Source organism: Macaca nemestrina, chromosome 6, assembly GCF_043159975.1.
Source record: "Macaca nemestrina isolate mMacNem1 chromosome 6, mMacNem.hap1, whole genome shotgun sequence".
In the NCBI taxonomy this organism is placed as follows: Eukaryota; Metazoa; Chordata; class Mammalia; order Primates; family Cercopithecidae; genus Macaca; species Macaca nemestrina.
This window is the reverse complement of record NC_092130.1, coordinates 13146371-13165447: the sequence shown is the minus strand read 5'-3', so window position 1 is coordinate 13165447 and position 19077 is coordinate 13146371. Positions and strand designations below refer to the sequence as shown.

General features: G+C 40.8%; 1 protein-coding gene across 12 annotated transcripts in view; it reads left to right on the top strand.

The window, feature by feature from the left end:
- The window catches only part of LOC105480824 (teneurin transmembrane protein 2), a 3943693-nt gene that overhangs the window by 2953399 nt on the left and 971217 nt on the right, over window positions 1–19077 (top strand). For all 12 annotated transcript variants that reach the window (XM_071097760.1, XM_071097759.1, XM_071097767.1 and 9 more), the window contains one exon: window positions 5093–5392. In XM_071097760.1, the coding sequence (XP_070953861.1) occupies window positions 5167–5392 (226 nt within the window). In that variant the 5' untranslated portion in view covers window positions 5093–5166. The remainder of the gene's footprint in view (window positions 1–5092; window positions 5393–19077) is intronic.

Genomic DNA, 19077 nt, shown 5'->3' with positions numbered 1-19077 from the left:
CTATTGAATGCCTTTTTCCTTTCAGCTTAAGAACTTCCTGACTTTTGGTATGACAAGTGATTTTTTATTGAAACCTGGACATTTGGGATATTATGTTATGAGACTCTGGTTCTTATTTAAACCTTCTGTTTTAGCTGATTTTCTCTAACATGGCTGTTGACAGAGAAAGGGGGAACTTACCTCATTACTGCCAAATTCCCTGCTCAGCTTTTGTCAACATTCAAAGGTTGGGAGTTTCTTCTTAGATGCCGAGGGGGAAGCTAACCCAGGGGATAGAAGAATGGAAGTTCTGGCTCCCCACGAGACACGCAGCGATACCTCTCTGGGTAGTAGGGGTAGGAATGCTTCAGTACTGCTTACTACATGGCATCCACTGACACCATAGGGGGCAAGAGGACTCACCACAGGCGGACCGTGAAAATTTCTGACTCTCCCAAACCTTCTTCCACACCACCCCAGTGGAGAAGGGGAGGAGTGCCTTGTTTATGCTCAGTGAGGGTGGACGAAGAGGAGAGCTTCACTACTTCCTGGAAGGGGCTGAAAGCCCTGGCTCTCCTGTATTCTGGTTGAGGTTGGTGCCTACTTGCAGCCTCATTTTCATAGAATGGTGAGCTTCCCACTTGGCTTTTGCTGCTGAAGATGGGGGTGGGGCCACAGTCCGTTTCCATGGTGTGTGGCTGGAATGGGGTAGAGATTGTCTCAATGTTTTCTTTCTTGTGAGCCCGCCCTTTTCTTTTCTCTTTTCTTTTTTTTTTTTTTTTTTTTTTTTTTGGAGACAGAGTCTTGCTCTGTCACCCAGGCTTGAGTCCATGGGCACGATCTCGGCTCACTGCAAGCTCCGCCTCCCGGGTTCATGCCATTCTCCTGCCTCAGCCTCCAGAGTAGCTGGGACTACAGGCGCCCGCCACCTCGCCCGGCTAATTTTTTGCATTTTTAGTAGACACGGGGATTCACCGCGTTAGCCAGGATGGTCTCGATCTCCTGACCTCGTGATCCGCCCACCTCGGTTTACCAAAGTGCTGGGATTACAGGCGTGAGCCACCGCGCCCGACCGAGCCTGCCTTTTTATAGTCCTTTGGCTATATAGGAGGCTCACTTTTGTTGTCTGTGCCCATTGAGATCTCCGGGTTACCAGGTCCATGTCTGGGATATCTGTATCAATCTATATCTCTGTCTATCTCTATCTATCTGTCTATCATCTAATTTGTTTTTGCCATATATATAGCAAAAAGAAACCCCAGGAAACTCACCTCTGTTGTTCCTTGGGTCCTGAGGCCCCTCATTGTTCTGCTCTTCTTTCTACTTTTCATAATCTTACGTGTTTTCTATATAATGTTCGGGGCTTTTAGCTGTACCTTGTAGGGAAAATTATGTCTATTCTGTCTTTCTGGAAGGAGAGATTTATAGACTGCCTGATTTTTAAAGACAAGAATCCAGATTTTCATATATAATTCTTCCACTTTGTCTTTTAATACCGACGGTCAATTTTTTTTTTTTTTTTTTTTTTTTTTGAGATGGAGTCTCACACTGTTGCCCAGCTGGAGTGCAGTGGTGTGATCTCGGCTCACTGCAACCTCTGCTTTCTGGGTTCAAGAATTCTCTTCCTCAGCATCTTGAGTAGCTGGGATTACAGGCACCTGCCACCATGCTCAGCTTTTTTTTTTTTTTTTTTTTTGTATTTTTAGTAGACACGGGGTTTCATCATCTTGGCCAGGCTGGTCTTGAACTCCTAACCTCATGATCGACCCGCCTCGGCCTCCCTAAGTGTTGGGATTATAGACGTGAGCCACCGCACCTGGCCGACAATCAGTTTTTAAGTAATAGGCAGGCTAAATGCAAAATGTCTATTTGCCAACAGTCTGTGAGCTCTGCCTAGCTCCTTAAGAAATTTAGTTTCTCTGACTGAGATTTGTGATTTTTTTACCTCATCATATATAAATTTCCATCATTTATCCAGAGGTGATATTGCTGACAAATTTAACTATCAAGGGCAGAGCCAAGAAAGAGAAATTTATCAGGAAAAGATCTCTGAGCAACCACATTAGATGTCAAAATGTCCAAACACTAAAGTTCTTGAACTTTATTAATAGGTTATAAACCTTGCAGCCTGGCACAGTGGGTCACACCTGTAATCCCAGAACTTCAGGAGGCCGAGGCAAGCAGATCACCTGAGGTCAGGAGTTCAAGACCACTCTGGCCAACATGGTGAAACCCCATCTCTACTAAAAATACAAGAAATTAGCCGAGTGTGGTGGTGGGTACCTGTAATCCCAGATACTTGGGAAGCTGAGGCAGGAGAATCACTTGAATCCGGGAGGCGGAGGTTGCAGTGAGCCGAGATTGCGTCACTGTACTCCAACCTGGGCGACAAGAGCAAAACTCCATCTCAAAAAAAAAAAAAAAAAAGTTATAACCCTTTAAGCTCCCACTCTGAGCATGATTTAAAAAATAAAATAAAAGCACACACACATACACACACATATATGGAAAGTCAGTCTACTTTCCTAGCACAATGCAAATTAGAGAAGATAAGATTTCATGAGTCAGGTACACCGAAGATACTGAAATTACAAACTAACAGTGAAGCAAGAGAGAAGAAATCATCAAATTGACTCAAAACACTCAACTCCCATAAAACCACCTGTGGCTCCTCAGTGTTGGTGCACACAGTCTTATATTCTTTTAGCAGATGCTGAACGTCTTCCGTGATTGGAGCCTAGCTTAAAAATTAGGATTTATTATTAGAACTGTGAGTTTCAGGGATTCATATCATCATCTTCCTCCTCTGTCTTATGCAAGTGTGTAACTCCTTAGCTAACAAAAAAACATTTTAAAAATCATTCAGAGGAGAATAAAAACTAATTTTAATTGAGCACCTATGATGTGTTAAATAGTATACTAGGAATTTTACCACCGTATATGTTTTAATTTTTACAAAAACTCTGGGAAGTAGATACTATTTTTTTCTATTTCAACTGATTGAGAAACTAAGTTCAAAAGACCAGGAATAATTTTGACAAGGGTTGTGTCTCACCAGTGGTCATGATAGGACTGGCATCCAATTAAGACCTCAATGGCCACACTCTTAAATAACCTATAGTATGGATTCCAAAATGTTGAAATCGCATGTTAGAAGTTAGGAAAGGAGATTTGGGCATCTAGAAATTGCCTTAATGTGGAGACACTTGAACTGACTATGCCACAGCAAAAACTGACATGTCGACACTACTTATGTCCTCTAAGCAGGTCCTGGAGTCATGACTAGAGACTCTCAAAGGCACTTCTGAACTTGCTGAGTGAGAGACTCTAGACTCCAGCAAACTAGCTACTGCTTGTGCTTTCTTATGAGCAATGGAGTTTTGCTTTTGTTGCCCAGGTTGGAGTGCAATGGCGGATCTCAGCACACTGCAACCTCTGCCTCCCGGATTCAAGCAATTCTACTGCCTCAGCCTCCCAAGTAGCTGGGATTAGAGGGGCCCACCACCACGCCCAAACTTTTTTTTTTTTTTTTTTTTGTATTTTCAGTAGAGACGGGGTTTTACTGTGTTGGCCAGGCTGGTCTCAGACTCCTGACCTCAGGCGATCCACCCACCTCAGCCTCCCAAAGTTGCAGGAGTGAGTCACCCACCGTGCCTGGCCAGTCATACCCTCTTTTGCATTGCCAATTATCAAACAAAATTGTCTGCAATTATAGGCAATATTTGACAAAGTATACACACAGTGTAAATTAGAGGGGTCCCTGAGATCTAGAAGAACTCCTGGTATGAAAAAACAACAGAGGGGCAACTTGGCTTCTGGTGTCTGGAGGCAAATGTCATCCACATTGCTGTGCACAGCTATCTTATTATAGTGTGGTAAAGTAGACAAGGAAGAACGGAGGGGTTCAAAACTACCGATCTGCTCCCCCCGTATTTCCTGACATATTGAGGAGGCAGTGAGCAACAGTAGCCTGGAGAAAAATCATCACCCTGGCTCTGGGTTGCATTTTCCATTTTAATTAAAATTCGTATTTGTCCATTCTGTCCAGGTCCTGGCCCTGTGATCTATGGTATTTTGCATGGCAAATGAAATCAATAAGAGCCTATGATTTGGAACTTGGAAGCGCCTAAGCATTTTGGTCATATTTGCTAGGCAGAAGGCGAGTGTTTTCTGAGTGATGTTTGGCATACACTTCCAGGCTGAGGGTATCATATGCCAGACTGTGGGGCTCCCTGGTTGCCAGTTCATATGTTAGAGGTTCCTTCCCTTCAGCTTTCCTACTGTACTTGGTAATCTTCCTCATTTTTTTTTTTCTGTTCTATAGTGGGTATCCCAGAAATGAAGGTAACAGAATGGCTTGGGGCAATTATCAGGTGGCTGCGCCAGTAAGCCTGCCTGTCAGCAGTTATCATGTTGGTGGGTGACCAGGCAGAAGAAGTAACCAGGTGTGTCCAAGACACAGATCTGCAAAGGAGGAAAAACTGGGAGTTTGCCAAAAGCTCGTTGAAGAAATTGGAGAAAGATTGTTTGCACGTCGAGAACAACTTTTATTCTTATTCTCCAGACATAGCTAGGAAATGTTATGTTAGTTGCATGGAACTTGGTATCACTACAAAGTATTAATAGCGCATATTTATGTCTGATGCTCAAATCTGCTGCTGTACCTTTCTTTGCCTTTTTTTTTTATTTTGGGGGGTCAGTGGGGATGGCGGGGTGGTATTTGTTTTCTACCCAAGCCTTCTCTAGCATAGAGAGAATGTAATTAAAGAAGGATAAAATCAATTTGGCTTTGAATTGCTTCATAGTAAGATCTTGCATTAGAGTGACAGACTCATCATGTCATCTGTGCATACATAAAAAATCAAAAGATGAGTATTTGTTGTTACTATTTTTTCCAAATCTATTAAATTAAACAGCAAGAAAATTAATTTACTGTATCAAGTTCTTCTCTTTAGGTTGATTGTTTAGTTTACATTAAACTTTTGCAAAAGAGATTGCGCAGGGTTGACCAAGTCTGCATTTTCACGTTTTCGTCTGAGTCAGAGCATGAATCAGAACTGAAGGCAACATTTCTTGTAATCACAGTCTTGGTTTTTTTCTTCTATGTTTTTAGGTGGCAAAGTGACAAGTGCCAAAACTCAGGCCTGACTTTTCTGAAAACATCGGCATTCTACCATATCTGGAATAATGGATGTAAAGGACCGGCGACACCGCTCTTTGACCAGAGGACGCTGTGGCAAAGAGTGTCGTTACACAAGCTCCTCTCTCGACAGTGAGGACTGCCGCGTGCCCACACAGAAATCCTACAGCTCCAGTGAGACTCTGAAGGCCTATGATCATGACAGCAGGATGCACTATGGAAACCGAGTCACAGACCTCGTCCACCGGGAGTCAGATGAGTTTCCTAGACAAGGTTTGTCTTCCCCGGCTGATTTGCTCTCAACTGTGTAACTTACTTGATTTGCATGGTTGGTGGCTACTTTTGGAGATTCACCATGGTGGGTTTTGACAGATGTACCCTACAGCAGACCCTTGGTTCCATAAAGGATATTCCTAACACCGTGGTGAATCTCTATCCTGAAAAACCTAAGATTATCTGTGGTTTTTCAAAACTATTCTCCTCATAGTCCACTTACAAGCCTCAAATTTCTATTCCTTTTCGCGTTGGGTTTCTCACTTAGATTCTCCTTGAACAAATGGTGTATCTTGGTTAAAACATCTTTGAAATAGTGTATAATAATACACCCTTTTCCTTCAACTAAAATATGATGTTAATTCTGAGTTATACATTTCTCTTTTTGTGTTTCGGAGCATAGGTGGCCACGTGTGTGTTATTTTCCAATTCCACTGATGTAATTATCCCTCCTACTTTCCCCAAGCCTTAATTTTCCTTTTCTTATACTGTTTTGATTTCTTTTGGGAGGAGAATATTTTTCTCCCAAGCACTAACAGTTGGCATTCTCTTCATGTCCAATATTTATGAAGAGCTCTGTTATCACTTCTCCCGGGTTGCTGTAAATGCATCAACACGTAGACTAAAGCAAAGCAGTGCTGAGAGGTGGTGTGACAAAGCTCACTCTCTAGCTCCATGTCTTACTAGTACCAGCCTCGCCGTGTGTGCAATTTACATTGATGGCTCAGCAAAATTACAAGCAAAGGCACAGAACTCTACCGAATGCCTCGGGAAGGGTCACTCTGCCAGCACCAAAGGGCTAAGCCCTGCTCTGCTAGGTTATTGCATCATTTGTTTTATAACACTGATTCTTTATTTCTTGTTCCATGTCCTTGGGAGTAAATGTGGCAATGGGTTTAATTTCTAATGAAATAACTTAGCTTGGAATTCTAGTCCTGGTTTCTCAGCTTCCTTAAACTACTTTTCCTATTTTTTACTTATTACAAAACGTGCACGTGTGTGTGTGTGCACGTGTGTGTATTATTAATTAGCACTATGCCCACGGTTTATAAATCTACAATCCAGAGGTTGTTCTAGATAACATCTTTTTATACACTCTTGGTTTAGCCTAGCTCCAGCTTTTATATTTAACAGAGGACTGAAAAAATAAATCAACAGAGAAACTGTTAGAATTGTGTTTCCATTGCCATTATAACTCTTGCAGGATACAATTTTTATTTAATCTTCCTTCTTATTTTCTGAGTTATCTTCATGTAAATGAAGCACATGCTGATCCTCCTCCATGAGAAAATGGGGGCAGAGGCTGCTTGAAAATTGCTCCGGATCAAATGCCTTTGATCTGTAACTTCAACAAGTGTTTTTGCTTTGTTAAGCTCTCAACGTTCCCGAAATTGCAGGTAGTGACAATTGGAAAAAAGAAAATATGAGGAATCATGGCTTAATGAACTGAGAGAGAGCTTACATTTCCAATATAATAAAATTGGGACACCTCTCTGTTGTTTCCCAGAGCTGCACTAACACGAAACTCAAATATTTTGAAAGGTGATGCACGTTCAACGTGGTTGAAAGCCTTTCATTTTCTGCTGGAGATTTTGTCTCATTTATGTTGTTGCTGCATACGTTTTTGTGTCTCAGAATTCTGTACTGAAATGTTCACTCTTCTTCCTGAGTCTTATTAAAGGTGCATCCTGGCTTCTGGATCATTGTGCACTGAGATGTAGCTTCCAGGTTATTGCTGAATTGTGGATCGGCCTATCACCTTTTCCATTATTAATATTTACATAAAATAAAACCAAGGACTGGGATTTTATTGTCAAATATACCTTTATGCTTCCTGTTTAGTCTTGTTCCCCTCCATTGATAATAATAGAGGTTGCTTGGCCATATCAAACTCAGAGCTTTGCAATTAACAATTCACACATGCCGCATGTTGTTATTGAGCCCATATTTGTTTGTGTAATGTGTTTGCATGAATTAAAAACTGTGCAGGCCAAAAGTAGAAATAAAAAGCATCAGAAGGTATTTGCATATGCAAGTGCAATTCCTTCTGAAGACGTCTATGAATTTATGCATGAAAATGTAGTCAGAGTCTGAGTGGATCTACTTTGATGGGTTCTAAAATTGAACTCTGCAGGAAGTAAATAAGCACATATTTAAGGAGAGAAGGAACAGGAGATACAATCTGGCAAGCAGTACATTCAACTTGAAACTTAGCCACTACAGAGAGGGTTAAAATAAATTTTACACTCAGTAATAACAATAATTTTTTTTAAATGTCATGCATTTCCCATTTTATTTTCTTATTCATGAAATCAAAGAGCAGGATCATCTCCGTACTTATTAGCCTAGAGGTACATTAACAAGGATCATAGTGGGATCATCTCCTGCAGTATTCTTATTTAAAACCCAAGACACTGATCATAAAACAAACACACTTCTCACATACAACCAAGTTTTGCAAACACAGTTGGATGACTCTACAGATGCTCAGCGTGGAAAAGAATTGCCAGCCAGCGAAAGTGATGCAGGCCCAGAGTCAGACCTTGTCCAGTTACCCCACCTGGCCCACTCAAGTATCAAATGCAAGAACCTGCCATCTCCCAGCAGGAGAAATGAGCCAGGTGTTCCCATGAGAAGCTTACGGAAGCTCCGGTCAAATTGTGCTCATCTTTGCTTGCTTTCAACACAGACTTCTCCTCTGCCTTCTTCTATTGTGGCTTCTTCTCTTGAGTATGCAAATCACCTGTCTGGCCTCTATTATGCTGGATCCTCCTGGTGTGAAGGAAGAAAATTGCTGACCTTCGGTCTGTGGCCACTGGAGTAATTAGTAATTAGTAAATGACTAATCCTGCACTAAATAGCATCCTAGTGGTCTGAGAGCTAATGCATCTGACAAAAGTGAGCAGTGGTCTGATCCCTGGTCAGACCCAGCCCTAGTCCCACCTGTGAAATAGATGCCACTTTTTTTTTTTTTTTTTTTTTTTTTTTTTTTTTTTTTGAGACGGAGTCTCGCTCTGTCACCCAAGCTGGAGTGCAGTGGCCGGATCTCAGCTCACTGCAAGCTCCACCTCCCGGGTTCATGCCATTCTCCTGCCTCAGCCTCCCTAGTAGCTGGGACTACAGGCGCCTGCCACCTCGCCCGGCTAGTTTTTTGTATTTTTTTTTTTAGTAGAGACGGGGTTTCACCATGTTAGCCAGGATGGTCTCGATCTCCTGACCTTGTGATCCGCCCGTCTCGGCCTCCCAAAGTGCTGGGATTACAGGCTTGAGCCACCGCGCCCGGCCCTATAGATGCCACTTTTAATAATGAAGGTCGGCCAAGTTCCCAGGCAGTTTGTACAAGCTTGTCTTTTTTTTGTTTTGTTTTGGACCCCAGAGGTAGGGTGAAGGGCAATGTGATATACAAGACGTTCTCCTGGGGCTTAGGAGTCTAGAGTTGGACGTAAATTCTGCTTTTGCATGTGTATGTGCCTGGGACTGTGCTCTGCATTCTGTGTTTCACAAGGATTACTACATGGTTTTCAGGTATATTAAACAAACAACAATAATAACTATGACAAAAGAACAATGGCAAACATTTGTTGAGTATTCTGTGTCTGGAGCCAATCTAAGCATTTTGCTTGCCTTAACTCAGTTAATGCTCACAATAACTTTGCGAGGTGGGTACTATCACTCCCTTGTTTACTTATTAGGAAACTGAGTCAGAGAGAGATTAAATAAGTCATCCGAAGTTGAAAACATGGAAAGAGCTGGAGATAGGCTTCAAACCTAAGGGACTGGATTCAAGAACTATGTTTTAAACCAATGTGTTTCATCACCTCCCAAATAAATAAGTAAAGAAACAAAAACATAATTAAATCCTTGGTCAAAGGTGGGAAAGAGTCTATGAAGTACACTTTCTAAGGCTTTCAAGAATCCATACCTTTACCTCTTTCTTAATAATACAGGAACTGTAGTTAATGGTATTGATTGAACATATAATATTCACCACCAGCTCCCAGCCCTGCTGATGTAATTCCTGTTCTCATCCATTCACCTCCATCTCACAATCATTCCTGACTCTCCAGAAGCATTCCTGACTATAGTACGTCTCTACCAACACCACTGTAGGAAAAAGTTTCGACTGCAGGGATGTGTACTGGGCTGTCAGCGCTGATTCTATGTCCTCCCTTATGGTCATTACCTTTTTGATCAACCTGTCCACCTGGAACACTAACCAAGAAAGGTGTCACTATCTAAATGATATTGCTCAGGTAAGCAGAACTGACTCTTTTCTGTGCTAACCAAGGCCCAGTGGGCCAGCGAGTTCAGCCAGGCCTCTTATTCCTCAAAAAGTGCTTCTTTCCAGTTAGCAGTTCAAGTCTCTTGAGAGGGGGCCAAGATTGAATTCTTTCTCTGTACCTCAGGCTGGCTGTCTAGGTCAAGGTCAAAGAAAAAGTTGGGGGAAGATTGAATTTTTGAAAGTATGCTTGCATCAGTTCTCTCATTCAGTTAGAGCAAAGAAATAAATCCTACCAACTCTTTGATGTGCTTTAAAAAGCACATAAACAAACACACACACACACGTACACATTTTAGGCTAGGTTTGGTTTTGGTTCTCCATAAATTAGTTCTTGCTCTTATGATCTTTAAAATCATTTGCACAATAACTTTTGCTCTGTATAATTTGGCATAATGTACATTTAAACAGTGTTAATGAGCTGAAAACTCATGAACCACTAGTGAGCTAGAGTACTACCTGCACTGATTCAATTAATTTATATTATAATTGTGGGAATACTCTGGAAATCTGTAAACATTTCTATCTCTACCATTGTCTTAAAATAGTCATTTTTCCACTCTACCTAAATAATGGTTAAAAGGTTCTAGTTTGAAAACCTCAGCACTTTAATTTACCTACAAAGAATACCTTGTAGATGTTAGTACATTTCAAGAGTTTGTGTGGTCAATATTTTGAAGGCTGAAATGTACCTTGAGAAGATTGCTTTCCATTTATCTTCCCACTTCTAGATAGGATTACTTTTCATAACTCAACTAAGAATAACACAGCGCTTTCTAGTCTTTGGTTGTATTTTTTTTTTTTTTAATCCTTAGAAAAAGAGAGTCTACAACCTTTCAATTTTATCTTCTTGCTGGATAACTTGAATCCTTGTTGTTTTATATGGGAGGCATATGGGAAAAGAGTAATGAATGAAGACTCTGGAGTTCAACTTTGTCCATATCCCAGTGCTGATGGGTACCATCATTGTGATCTTGACCAAATTCTAGAACATCGACTGAGTCTCATTTTCTCCGTCTGTAAAAACTCTACCGTATAGAGTAATTGGGTTCATTTCTCACAGTTATGTATTTATTATGATCTGGACATTATCTTTCTTTTAATAAGTGCTAGTAATTATCATTATAGTTATTGTCATTTTAACCCTACCACCAGCAAAAGTGGAGATCACTTGCTCTCCAACCCTAATAATATTTTGGTGCAACATAAGTTTTTCTTTCTTCTTGTTTCCTGTGACTTGCAAAAATTCTGGCATTTTCAAACTCAGAACTTCTTTTTTTCCAGCTTGTTGATAGACTGTGTCTGACTCTCTATCCACCATACATTTTGTTCCCAAAGATGAACATAACTCATACGTTATTTTCTTATTTTTAGACAGGAATGAAAGATACTATCTAACAACTGTCAACTGATGCCAACGCACTGTAAGAGAGTTGCTAGTCAGACAATTTTACAAGTTAAAAAAAAATAGATTGGAAAACCTGCTCTAAGGTAGTGTCATAGGATTCAAACACTTTTTTTGGGTGTGCATTTTATGGCATGTAAATGCACACATATTTCAGAAATGAGTTTAATTAAGAGTAGACTTAATCCATACAAATGCTGGATAAAATTAATCTGTTTTCATCACTTTATGTGCAATAATTTGGAATCTATGTCAGAGAGTCAATGTTGCAGATTTTCATTGTTGATACTACCCTTCTAGGAATATGTCTATATTTTTCAATAACTTTAGCCATTTGGCAACTATCTTCATGTTTGCGCAATTGTTATCCTCCCAGTAATTATCTATTGTCAATTCTGCATTCAACTTTGTATCCAGCTTTCTTTGAATTACCTTCCTTTTCCTGCTCTTTCTTGTTGGAAATTCCCCAGAGTTTCACCCTAATCCTATACTATTCTTCTCCATGGCACTTTCTTTAGAACGCTCTTATTCATAGGACTCTTCAGTGGTCACTACTTCTACTTCTAAAGACTTTTTCATTTACAAATGATAGTATTCCAGTTCAAATTAGCTTACTTGAAAGGATAATGTTTTGGCTGACATCACCAGATAATCTAAAAACGCATCTGCCCTCACACTTATCATCTCTCACAAGATTCTCATTCTCATATATTGGCTTTATTCTTCGGAGAGATCTCTTTGAAGAAGTCTGCTGATCACCCCCACTCTCACATTCTCTCATTTGGTAACATCACTGGAAAGAGTCCCTTGTTTATATATATGTTTGGGGTTTATTTTGCTATTTTCAGCAGAATATTCTCCACGTAGATATTCAGGCTGGCCTGGCATGGGACACGTGCTGATAATACCTATATCTACCATTTTATGGCTGTAGCTGGCCACGTCTTGGATGTAGGTTTATCCTGTGCTTCAAGGTAGCTTACAGTGAGTGCCTCCTAAACCTGATGGAATGAACTCCACATAGGAAAGAAAGACTCTCATCGCTGAAGTAGACCATAAACACTAACTGGCCCAATAGCAAATGTTCCTAATGCTAGTGAGATTGAAGTTTAAGGCTCCCCTTCGGTGGTCTTTCTAAGTTGTATTGGTCCATTCTCATGCTGCTAATTAAGACAAACCTGAGACTGGGTAATTTATAAGGAAAAAGGGGTTAAATGGACTTACAGTTCCACATGGCCGGGAGGCCTCACAATCATGGTGGAAAGTGAAGGAGGAGCAAAGGCACATCTTACATGGCAACAGGCAAGAGCACGTGTGCAGAGGAACTGCCCTTTATAAAACTGTCAAACCTCATGAGACTTATTCACTATCATGAGAACAGCACAGGAAAAACTTACCCCTATGACTCAATTACATCCCACCAGGTCCCTTCCATCACACATGGGGATTATGGGAGCTACAATTCAAGATGAGATTTGAGTGGGGACACAGCCAAACCATATTATAAGCTTCACATCCACTTTGCTACTGGACCTTGGAATATTTTATCTTTACGTATCCAAGTAGCAAATTTAATTGTCTTTCCTTCAAAATTTGTTTCCGTTTTTCATTTCTCAGCTTTGGGGAATGGTATCACAGCCTTGCATTTTAGATAAAGTCTTCCAAACCTCTTTTTTCTTGATTCTTTATATTGATGCTTGTCAAATCACACCTATTATTCCTGCTTCATTTATCTCAGTTCCAAGTTTCTCATTCTGTGGGCAGTTTCCAACATTTCAACACTGGACAATTGCTTCAGCACTTCAATTGCCTCTTTCCCTAATTTTTTCTTCTGGCACGTTTTCCATATCTCGGATGGTTTTGAGTTTTTAAAACACGGCCTTATTTTTTCCACTTCCCTCAAATTGATTCAGAAATATTTCAGGGATTCCTAAAAGGCAACTGTAAGTTCCTAAAAGGCAACTGCCTTTACAACAATAAAAAAAGGTAAACATGGTTTCTAACCTCACACAGCTTGGCAGTTTTAAAATGGTAAGATATAATTGATATGTAACTAAGTACCATATAAAAAAAACACTACAAAAGGGAAAATATTGGATGGTTTTGCAGAGACCTCTAACCCAGTTTTGTGTGACCAGAATGGCATCCCAGAAATTGGGGACCTTCTTGCATATGTTTGAGGGATGGGGAGGAGGTCAGACAATCAAAGAGGCAAGACAGTGTTCAGGCAAGAGTTATGGCATGTGAAAAGGTCCAGAGGTGACCACAGTTAGTTGTTCCAAGGATGTCAAAAAAGTGTAGGTTGGATGAGCTAGAGTGCCAGAGAGAAACAGTCATGAAGACATTTCAGGGAGACAATACTGGTTTCAGCTCATAGAGAGAGGCAAGGTGGTCAGTCACGGGTTGTGTCTTCATCTAAGCAAGGGAGCCTGGTGGCCTGAACTAAGGTAGCAGAGATTGTTTGAGAAATGTTGAAATAAAAAGATTGTTGGCTTTTTTAGACAGAATTTTTCTCTTGTTGCCCAGGCTGGAGTGCAAAGGCACAGTCTCGGCTCACTGCAACCTCCGCCTCCTGGGTTCAAGTGATTCTCCTGCCTCACCCTCCCAAGTAGCTGGGATTACAGGGATGTGCCACTACACCTGGCTAAATTTTTTTTTTTTTTTTGTATTTTTAGTAGAGACAGGGTCTCTCCATATTGGTCCAGCTGGTCTTGAACTCTTGACCATAGGTGATCCACCCACCTTGGCTTCCCAAAGTGCTGGGATTACAGGCATGAGCCATTGTACCTGGCCCCTGACTGTTGGCTTTTTAGGATACCTTAAAAGCAGAGGCAGATATACTGTTCTGAGACTCCTGGGCATTGACTGCTTTTTTCTCCTGCAAAGAGAATATTGCCTTTCTGATGCTGAGTTTACTTAAAGAGCCAGGAAAGGTCAATGCTTGTAAATAACCCCTTAAGTGGAAGTACATAGATTGTTAGTTCAAGTTCTTCTGGAATGTGGGACATAAACCTAAGTAAAAAATATAGTGTTGCAATAAGAATTTGTATTTTTTTTTTTAATTTGTTAGATTCCTGCCTATGCAAAGGGTAGCACCAGCTACAGAGCACTCCATATGGATCCCAGGCAAGGAAAAAATAGAGAAGAGATTATGCTGCATCTGCCCTTTCTCTGTGTGGACCATGATACCATTGTTTATTCTCTATCATGGACTAAATAAATCAGAGACTAAGTAGATGTGAGTTCTGTGTGTGTGTGTGTGTGTGTGTGTGTGTGTGTGTGTGTGTTCAACTGAGTGTATGTTTTATCCCTGCCAATTGGTAACTTTATTTGCAAAGCTGAGTATGTTTAGAAGATAGAACCAATACTTTCTGGCAACTGATGGGGCAAGCAGGCTAAGAAAAAAGAAAGTCAAGGACATCCCTGAAGTTTCTGGTTATGGCAACTGACCATCAATCACCAGGGCTTGAGACAGAGGATGGCCTGGTTTGTGGGTTAAGATAGGATAGGTAACTGTCAACCTTTTGAATTGTAGGTATCCTGTAGGCTCTCCACGTGCAGATGTCTAATAGGCAGTGGCTGTTCAGTCTTGAAATTCTGGAGAGAGGCTTGAGCTGGATAAAGATTTAGGAGTTGACAGCTAATAATTTCATGGGACTTGGTATGATCATCTGCGAAAAAAAAAATGTACAAGGAAGAGAAATAAGAAGCTCACATGACAATGCAGGTAATTAAGGAATAGGAAGAGGAAGAAAATCCTGTGAAAAGACTGTGGAAAAAAAAAGAACACCTTACTTTCCTTTACATGTGCTATTCACTCAGTGCAAACTTGACCTGTCATTACACAGTGCGAGTTTTATTCCCCATCCCACCACTCAGAGTTGACCTCCTTTTTGTCCCGTAAATCAGAGGCCACAAAGTAAATGTATAGGACATATTTGGCCCCTAGATAGGTTTCATTTGGCCTGTGGGTTTCTTTAGAATTTTGAATCAAGTGCCTGTCTATTGACATTTCAGTTTGTTACAGGTCCCGTTTCTGCCTTCTGTCTTACACCAGTCCTATTCCTCTCAGGCCTTTATTTTATATGCCAAACCTCTGAAAGCTCTCACAACTGCAAAAATATCATGGATCTTCTTATGTCTATTTTTTTCTTGTGGAATACCTCTCTGCCTATTCCAAACCTATTCATCCCACAGGGTGTGACCTGTGGTCCACGTCTTTGGTGAAGCTTTCTGCCCTCTGAATTTTTATAGCCCTTAATGAGTTGTTATTGTTGTTATTATTCTCTTGATGAGTGACTCAGCATACATAGCACATGGATTCTATGACTCCTATGAATAGGGAGATAAACAAAGAGCTTTGCAGTTTTGTGCTCTGACTCATAGATGCAACTACCAGAGAATTTGTTCTTTTTAGTGGCTTGTTTCCTGTTCTAATGAGAAAAATGGAAAGCACAGCTCAGAAACAGACTCCACTTAGAAAATGTGGATGGTATGTCTGTCCAGCATGACCATTTCAAATCTCACTTTTTGAAATGCCAACTTGCAAGTTTTCTGCCATTTACTCTGACACTACCATGTTGAGTTGCACTAACAGTTCCTTTTTCTGATTATTGGTGATGCAACATTATCAGCTTTTCTTGGCTGGTGCCACATGTTGCAATTGTGTCTCTGCAGCTGTCTACTCTGCGGTATGTATGGGAGGTCTTTGGTGCGCATGTGCTCTGTGCAGGGATGCCGTTCTGACCAGAACCTTTGGGAAAACTGCAAGGTGAGAGATGGAAGAATTGCCGGGATCAGACTTACCATGCTTTACAGTCTGCGTCCAGGAGTGGCGCTGCCCCACCCACCGATGAGTCATCACACTGATATTATCAAAGGAGACATTACATTTTCAATGTCATGTTTTAGGTTTATAATTTAATTTTCAGCTCTGGCAACTCCAGAAGCATCCCTAGGGACATATGAAGAGGAGGGGGCTAGTGTGTACTCAAAATGAATACATGTTCATTTCTTGAGTGCCTTAATTGGCATGCACATCTCACAAGCTCCCTTTTTCTCTGCTGCAACCACTCTCTCACACTACCAAGTTACTCAATATTCCTCCTGCACTGACTGCCTTCCTTTCCACTCAACCTCAAGTCAGATGTACTTTAGTAATAAATCTCTGCTGGGAGTGATCAGAACAAATACTGAGTGTGCACCACAATATTAAAAATAAGTGTAATATAGACTTATTTAATAAGGTCCAACAGACTTTTATAACATTTGGAATATTTTACCAAAGTTACTATCAGCATTATGTTTAATGCATTTTCTCCAAGACAGAAAAATCTTTTCAAGAATGAGGGGGGAAAAGAAAAAAAACACAAAACACAGAGAAAAGTCAGATGGGCTCTGATGCATTCTCACTCAACTAAATCTGTGATTCTCCTTCCTTTCCCAGATCTTTTTCTTTGGCCAGACCCACAAAATGTGAAGCCTCTTTATGTTCACCCTGATTTATGAATAGTCGGCACTGGGCAGTTGCGGTCCCAGTGGGATACATTTCAGTTTAAAAATAGTCTGAAGCACTTTCTTTCAAATTCCCACATGTCCACTGCCACCTCATAATATGTGCTTCTCCTTCTGTCCTTGTGCAGTTAAGGTCTAATCCATGTTTGGGGAATGAAAGCACTGACGTTATTTGTAGCACTTTGAACCAAAATGGTGAATTTATTTAGAGAGTAGTTCCAGTGGGTTAAATTAGTTTCTATGGACCTATTGGCTGCAGCTGGAACATTGATGGAGGGGGGGCATACCACTTTAATGTCCTCGAAATAAATAAATAAATAAAAACAAATAAATAAAGATCCAGTCAACTGCAGGATAAGTATCCATAGGCCAAACAAATCCCTCTCAAAATGACTGCAAATTCAGGTGACACCAACAGCTGTCAAAAGACCCCTGTTTTCCTGGCAGCCTTGGGTTCAAATTCTTCCTAGTTCACGGTGACATTTCATTCAATGCTTGCACTCTGACTCCATTTGTCTGCCCTGCAAAAGCTCTGCACAGAGCTGACCCAGTTAACACTTTCTGCTTCACAAACCCAGAGATTGAACAGCAGGGAGGCTACAGCAAAGTGCTGAGTTGTCCTAGCTGAGTGGTAAGGGGACAATGACTGTGGCCACAGTCCATGCTGTTTTTGTTTCTAGACCAGTGGTGACTCATTGGACTCTCCTGGGCAGTTTTGAAAAGTCTGCACGTCCTAGTGTCACCCAAGACTAATTAAATCCCAAACTGTAGCAGGGAGGACCCAGGCATCAGCATTTTTTAAAACCATATCTTTATATAAATAAAATGTCTCAAGGGATTTGAGTGTAAAAGGACACACTCTATAGAATATAATATTTCTTTGGTAACTGATGACATTTCAAGCTTACAGGACCTCATACTTAGCATAGTGACTTAGAATCTCACTTTTCACTCAGAAGCTCATACTAGAGTCTTCTGATTCTTCAAGGGTTTGGGTTAATAAATGCAATGTAACCGAAGCTCATTATGCAGTGTTTCTAAACCACTGTGGAGTAACCATTTGCTGGTGTATTAGGCATTGCAGGCCCTTGGTGCCATAGTCCACCTCCTTGTTTCCGAGTCAGAGGAAGCAGGTGGACTGATTCTTCTGGCACCCCTGCCTCTCAGCCCACATTATGTCAAAGATTAAAAATGAGGTTTTAATTGAGTACCTGGCTTGGAATGTAACAGGTAACAATTGATTATGTTAATTGATCCAACATCTTCAAAATCAAAGCAGTCGTGATGAATTTGGACCTACCATTGGAAGAAAATGATCAAGTTACATTTGTGTTGAAAGATGAAGTCAGTAGGGAAAGATTGTGTTAAAATGGTGGGTCTCTATCTCCTTCTCAATGTGAATATGTATCAAGACTATGAATAGCTAAATAAAGGTGAAAAGTCCCCTACTCACAAGGACCAGGCAGTTAAGATAAATGGGTGAAGAAGGCCAGGTTGTCAACTGTGCATCATGGTGGGGACTGTTCTGATTTGAAGTTTGTATGGCCAGGCGACGTCTCTCAGGGCTGGCAGGTTGGTGCTTCCAGGGAATTCAGGTCTAGAGTTGCTAGATCTCCCAGTTCCTCAAGAAAATTGAGCAGTCTGGATTTATTTTTATATAAAATCCCCTGATTTAAAATGGTTCTGTAATGGTCACTTGTGGAACAGTTTAAATAGGCTTTTTGCACAACATCCTGGCCACAGATTTTTCTGACAATAAAGTGCTAAATGCCCTTGAGGAGCAGGACAGTTACACATACGCAACCCACGAAGTGCAGGAAGTTAGCAGCTGTGGGATTTCCTTGAATGATGGGTTCAGAAGCCAGAAGATAAGAAGCTGTTGATAAATGCTTCTTCCCCTCATGCTGAGACGCACAGCCTAAGGCTCCCGGGAAGGTCCACCACCATCCTGATCAGGCACCCACAGCAGCAGTGGCTGACTCTATAACTCATCCTTGTGTTGGCTTCCCTTTCCTTGTCTCTGCCACTGTTCCTTACTCTTGCTCTTTTGAATCACTTCCCCAGTCAATTCCTTGTTCACAGCCTCAGTCTCAGCCTCTGCTTTCAGTACAAATTGGGTTAAGACGTTTGGCAGCTAATTCATTTTTAAAAGTCACTGTGTAGACCAAAAGAAGACTATCTGTAGGGCAGGTGTGTAGTGCAGGACTTCTTGGGAGATTGTAGATTTAAAAAGAAGGCACTGAGCTTGAGTTACAGACGTGATTTGGTACTTAGTAAATATTTGTAACTTATTTTATTTGTTTTCCATAAGAAACTGTGTGATTTTTTTTTCTTTGTTTATTTGATGGTTTGTTTCATTTTTTAAAAGAATTTTAGTAAATGTTTCATTTTAGGATAGTTTTGGATTTACATGACAGTTGCAAAAATATTATGGAGTATCCTGGTTGAATTTTTTGTTGCCGTTGTTGTTTTGAGTACATGGGAGTT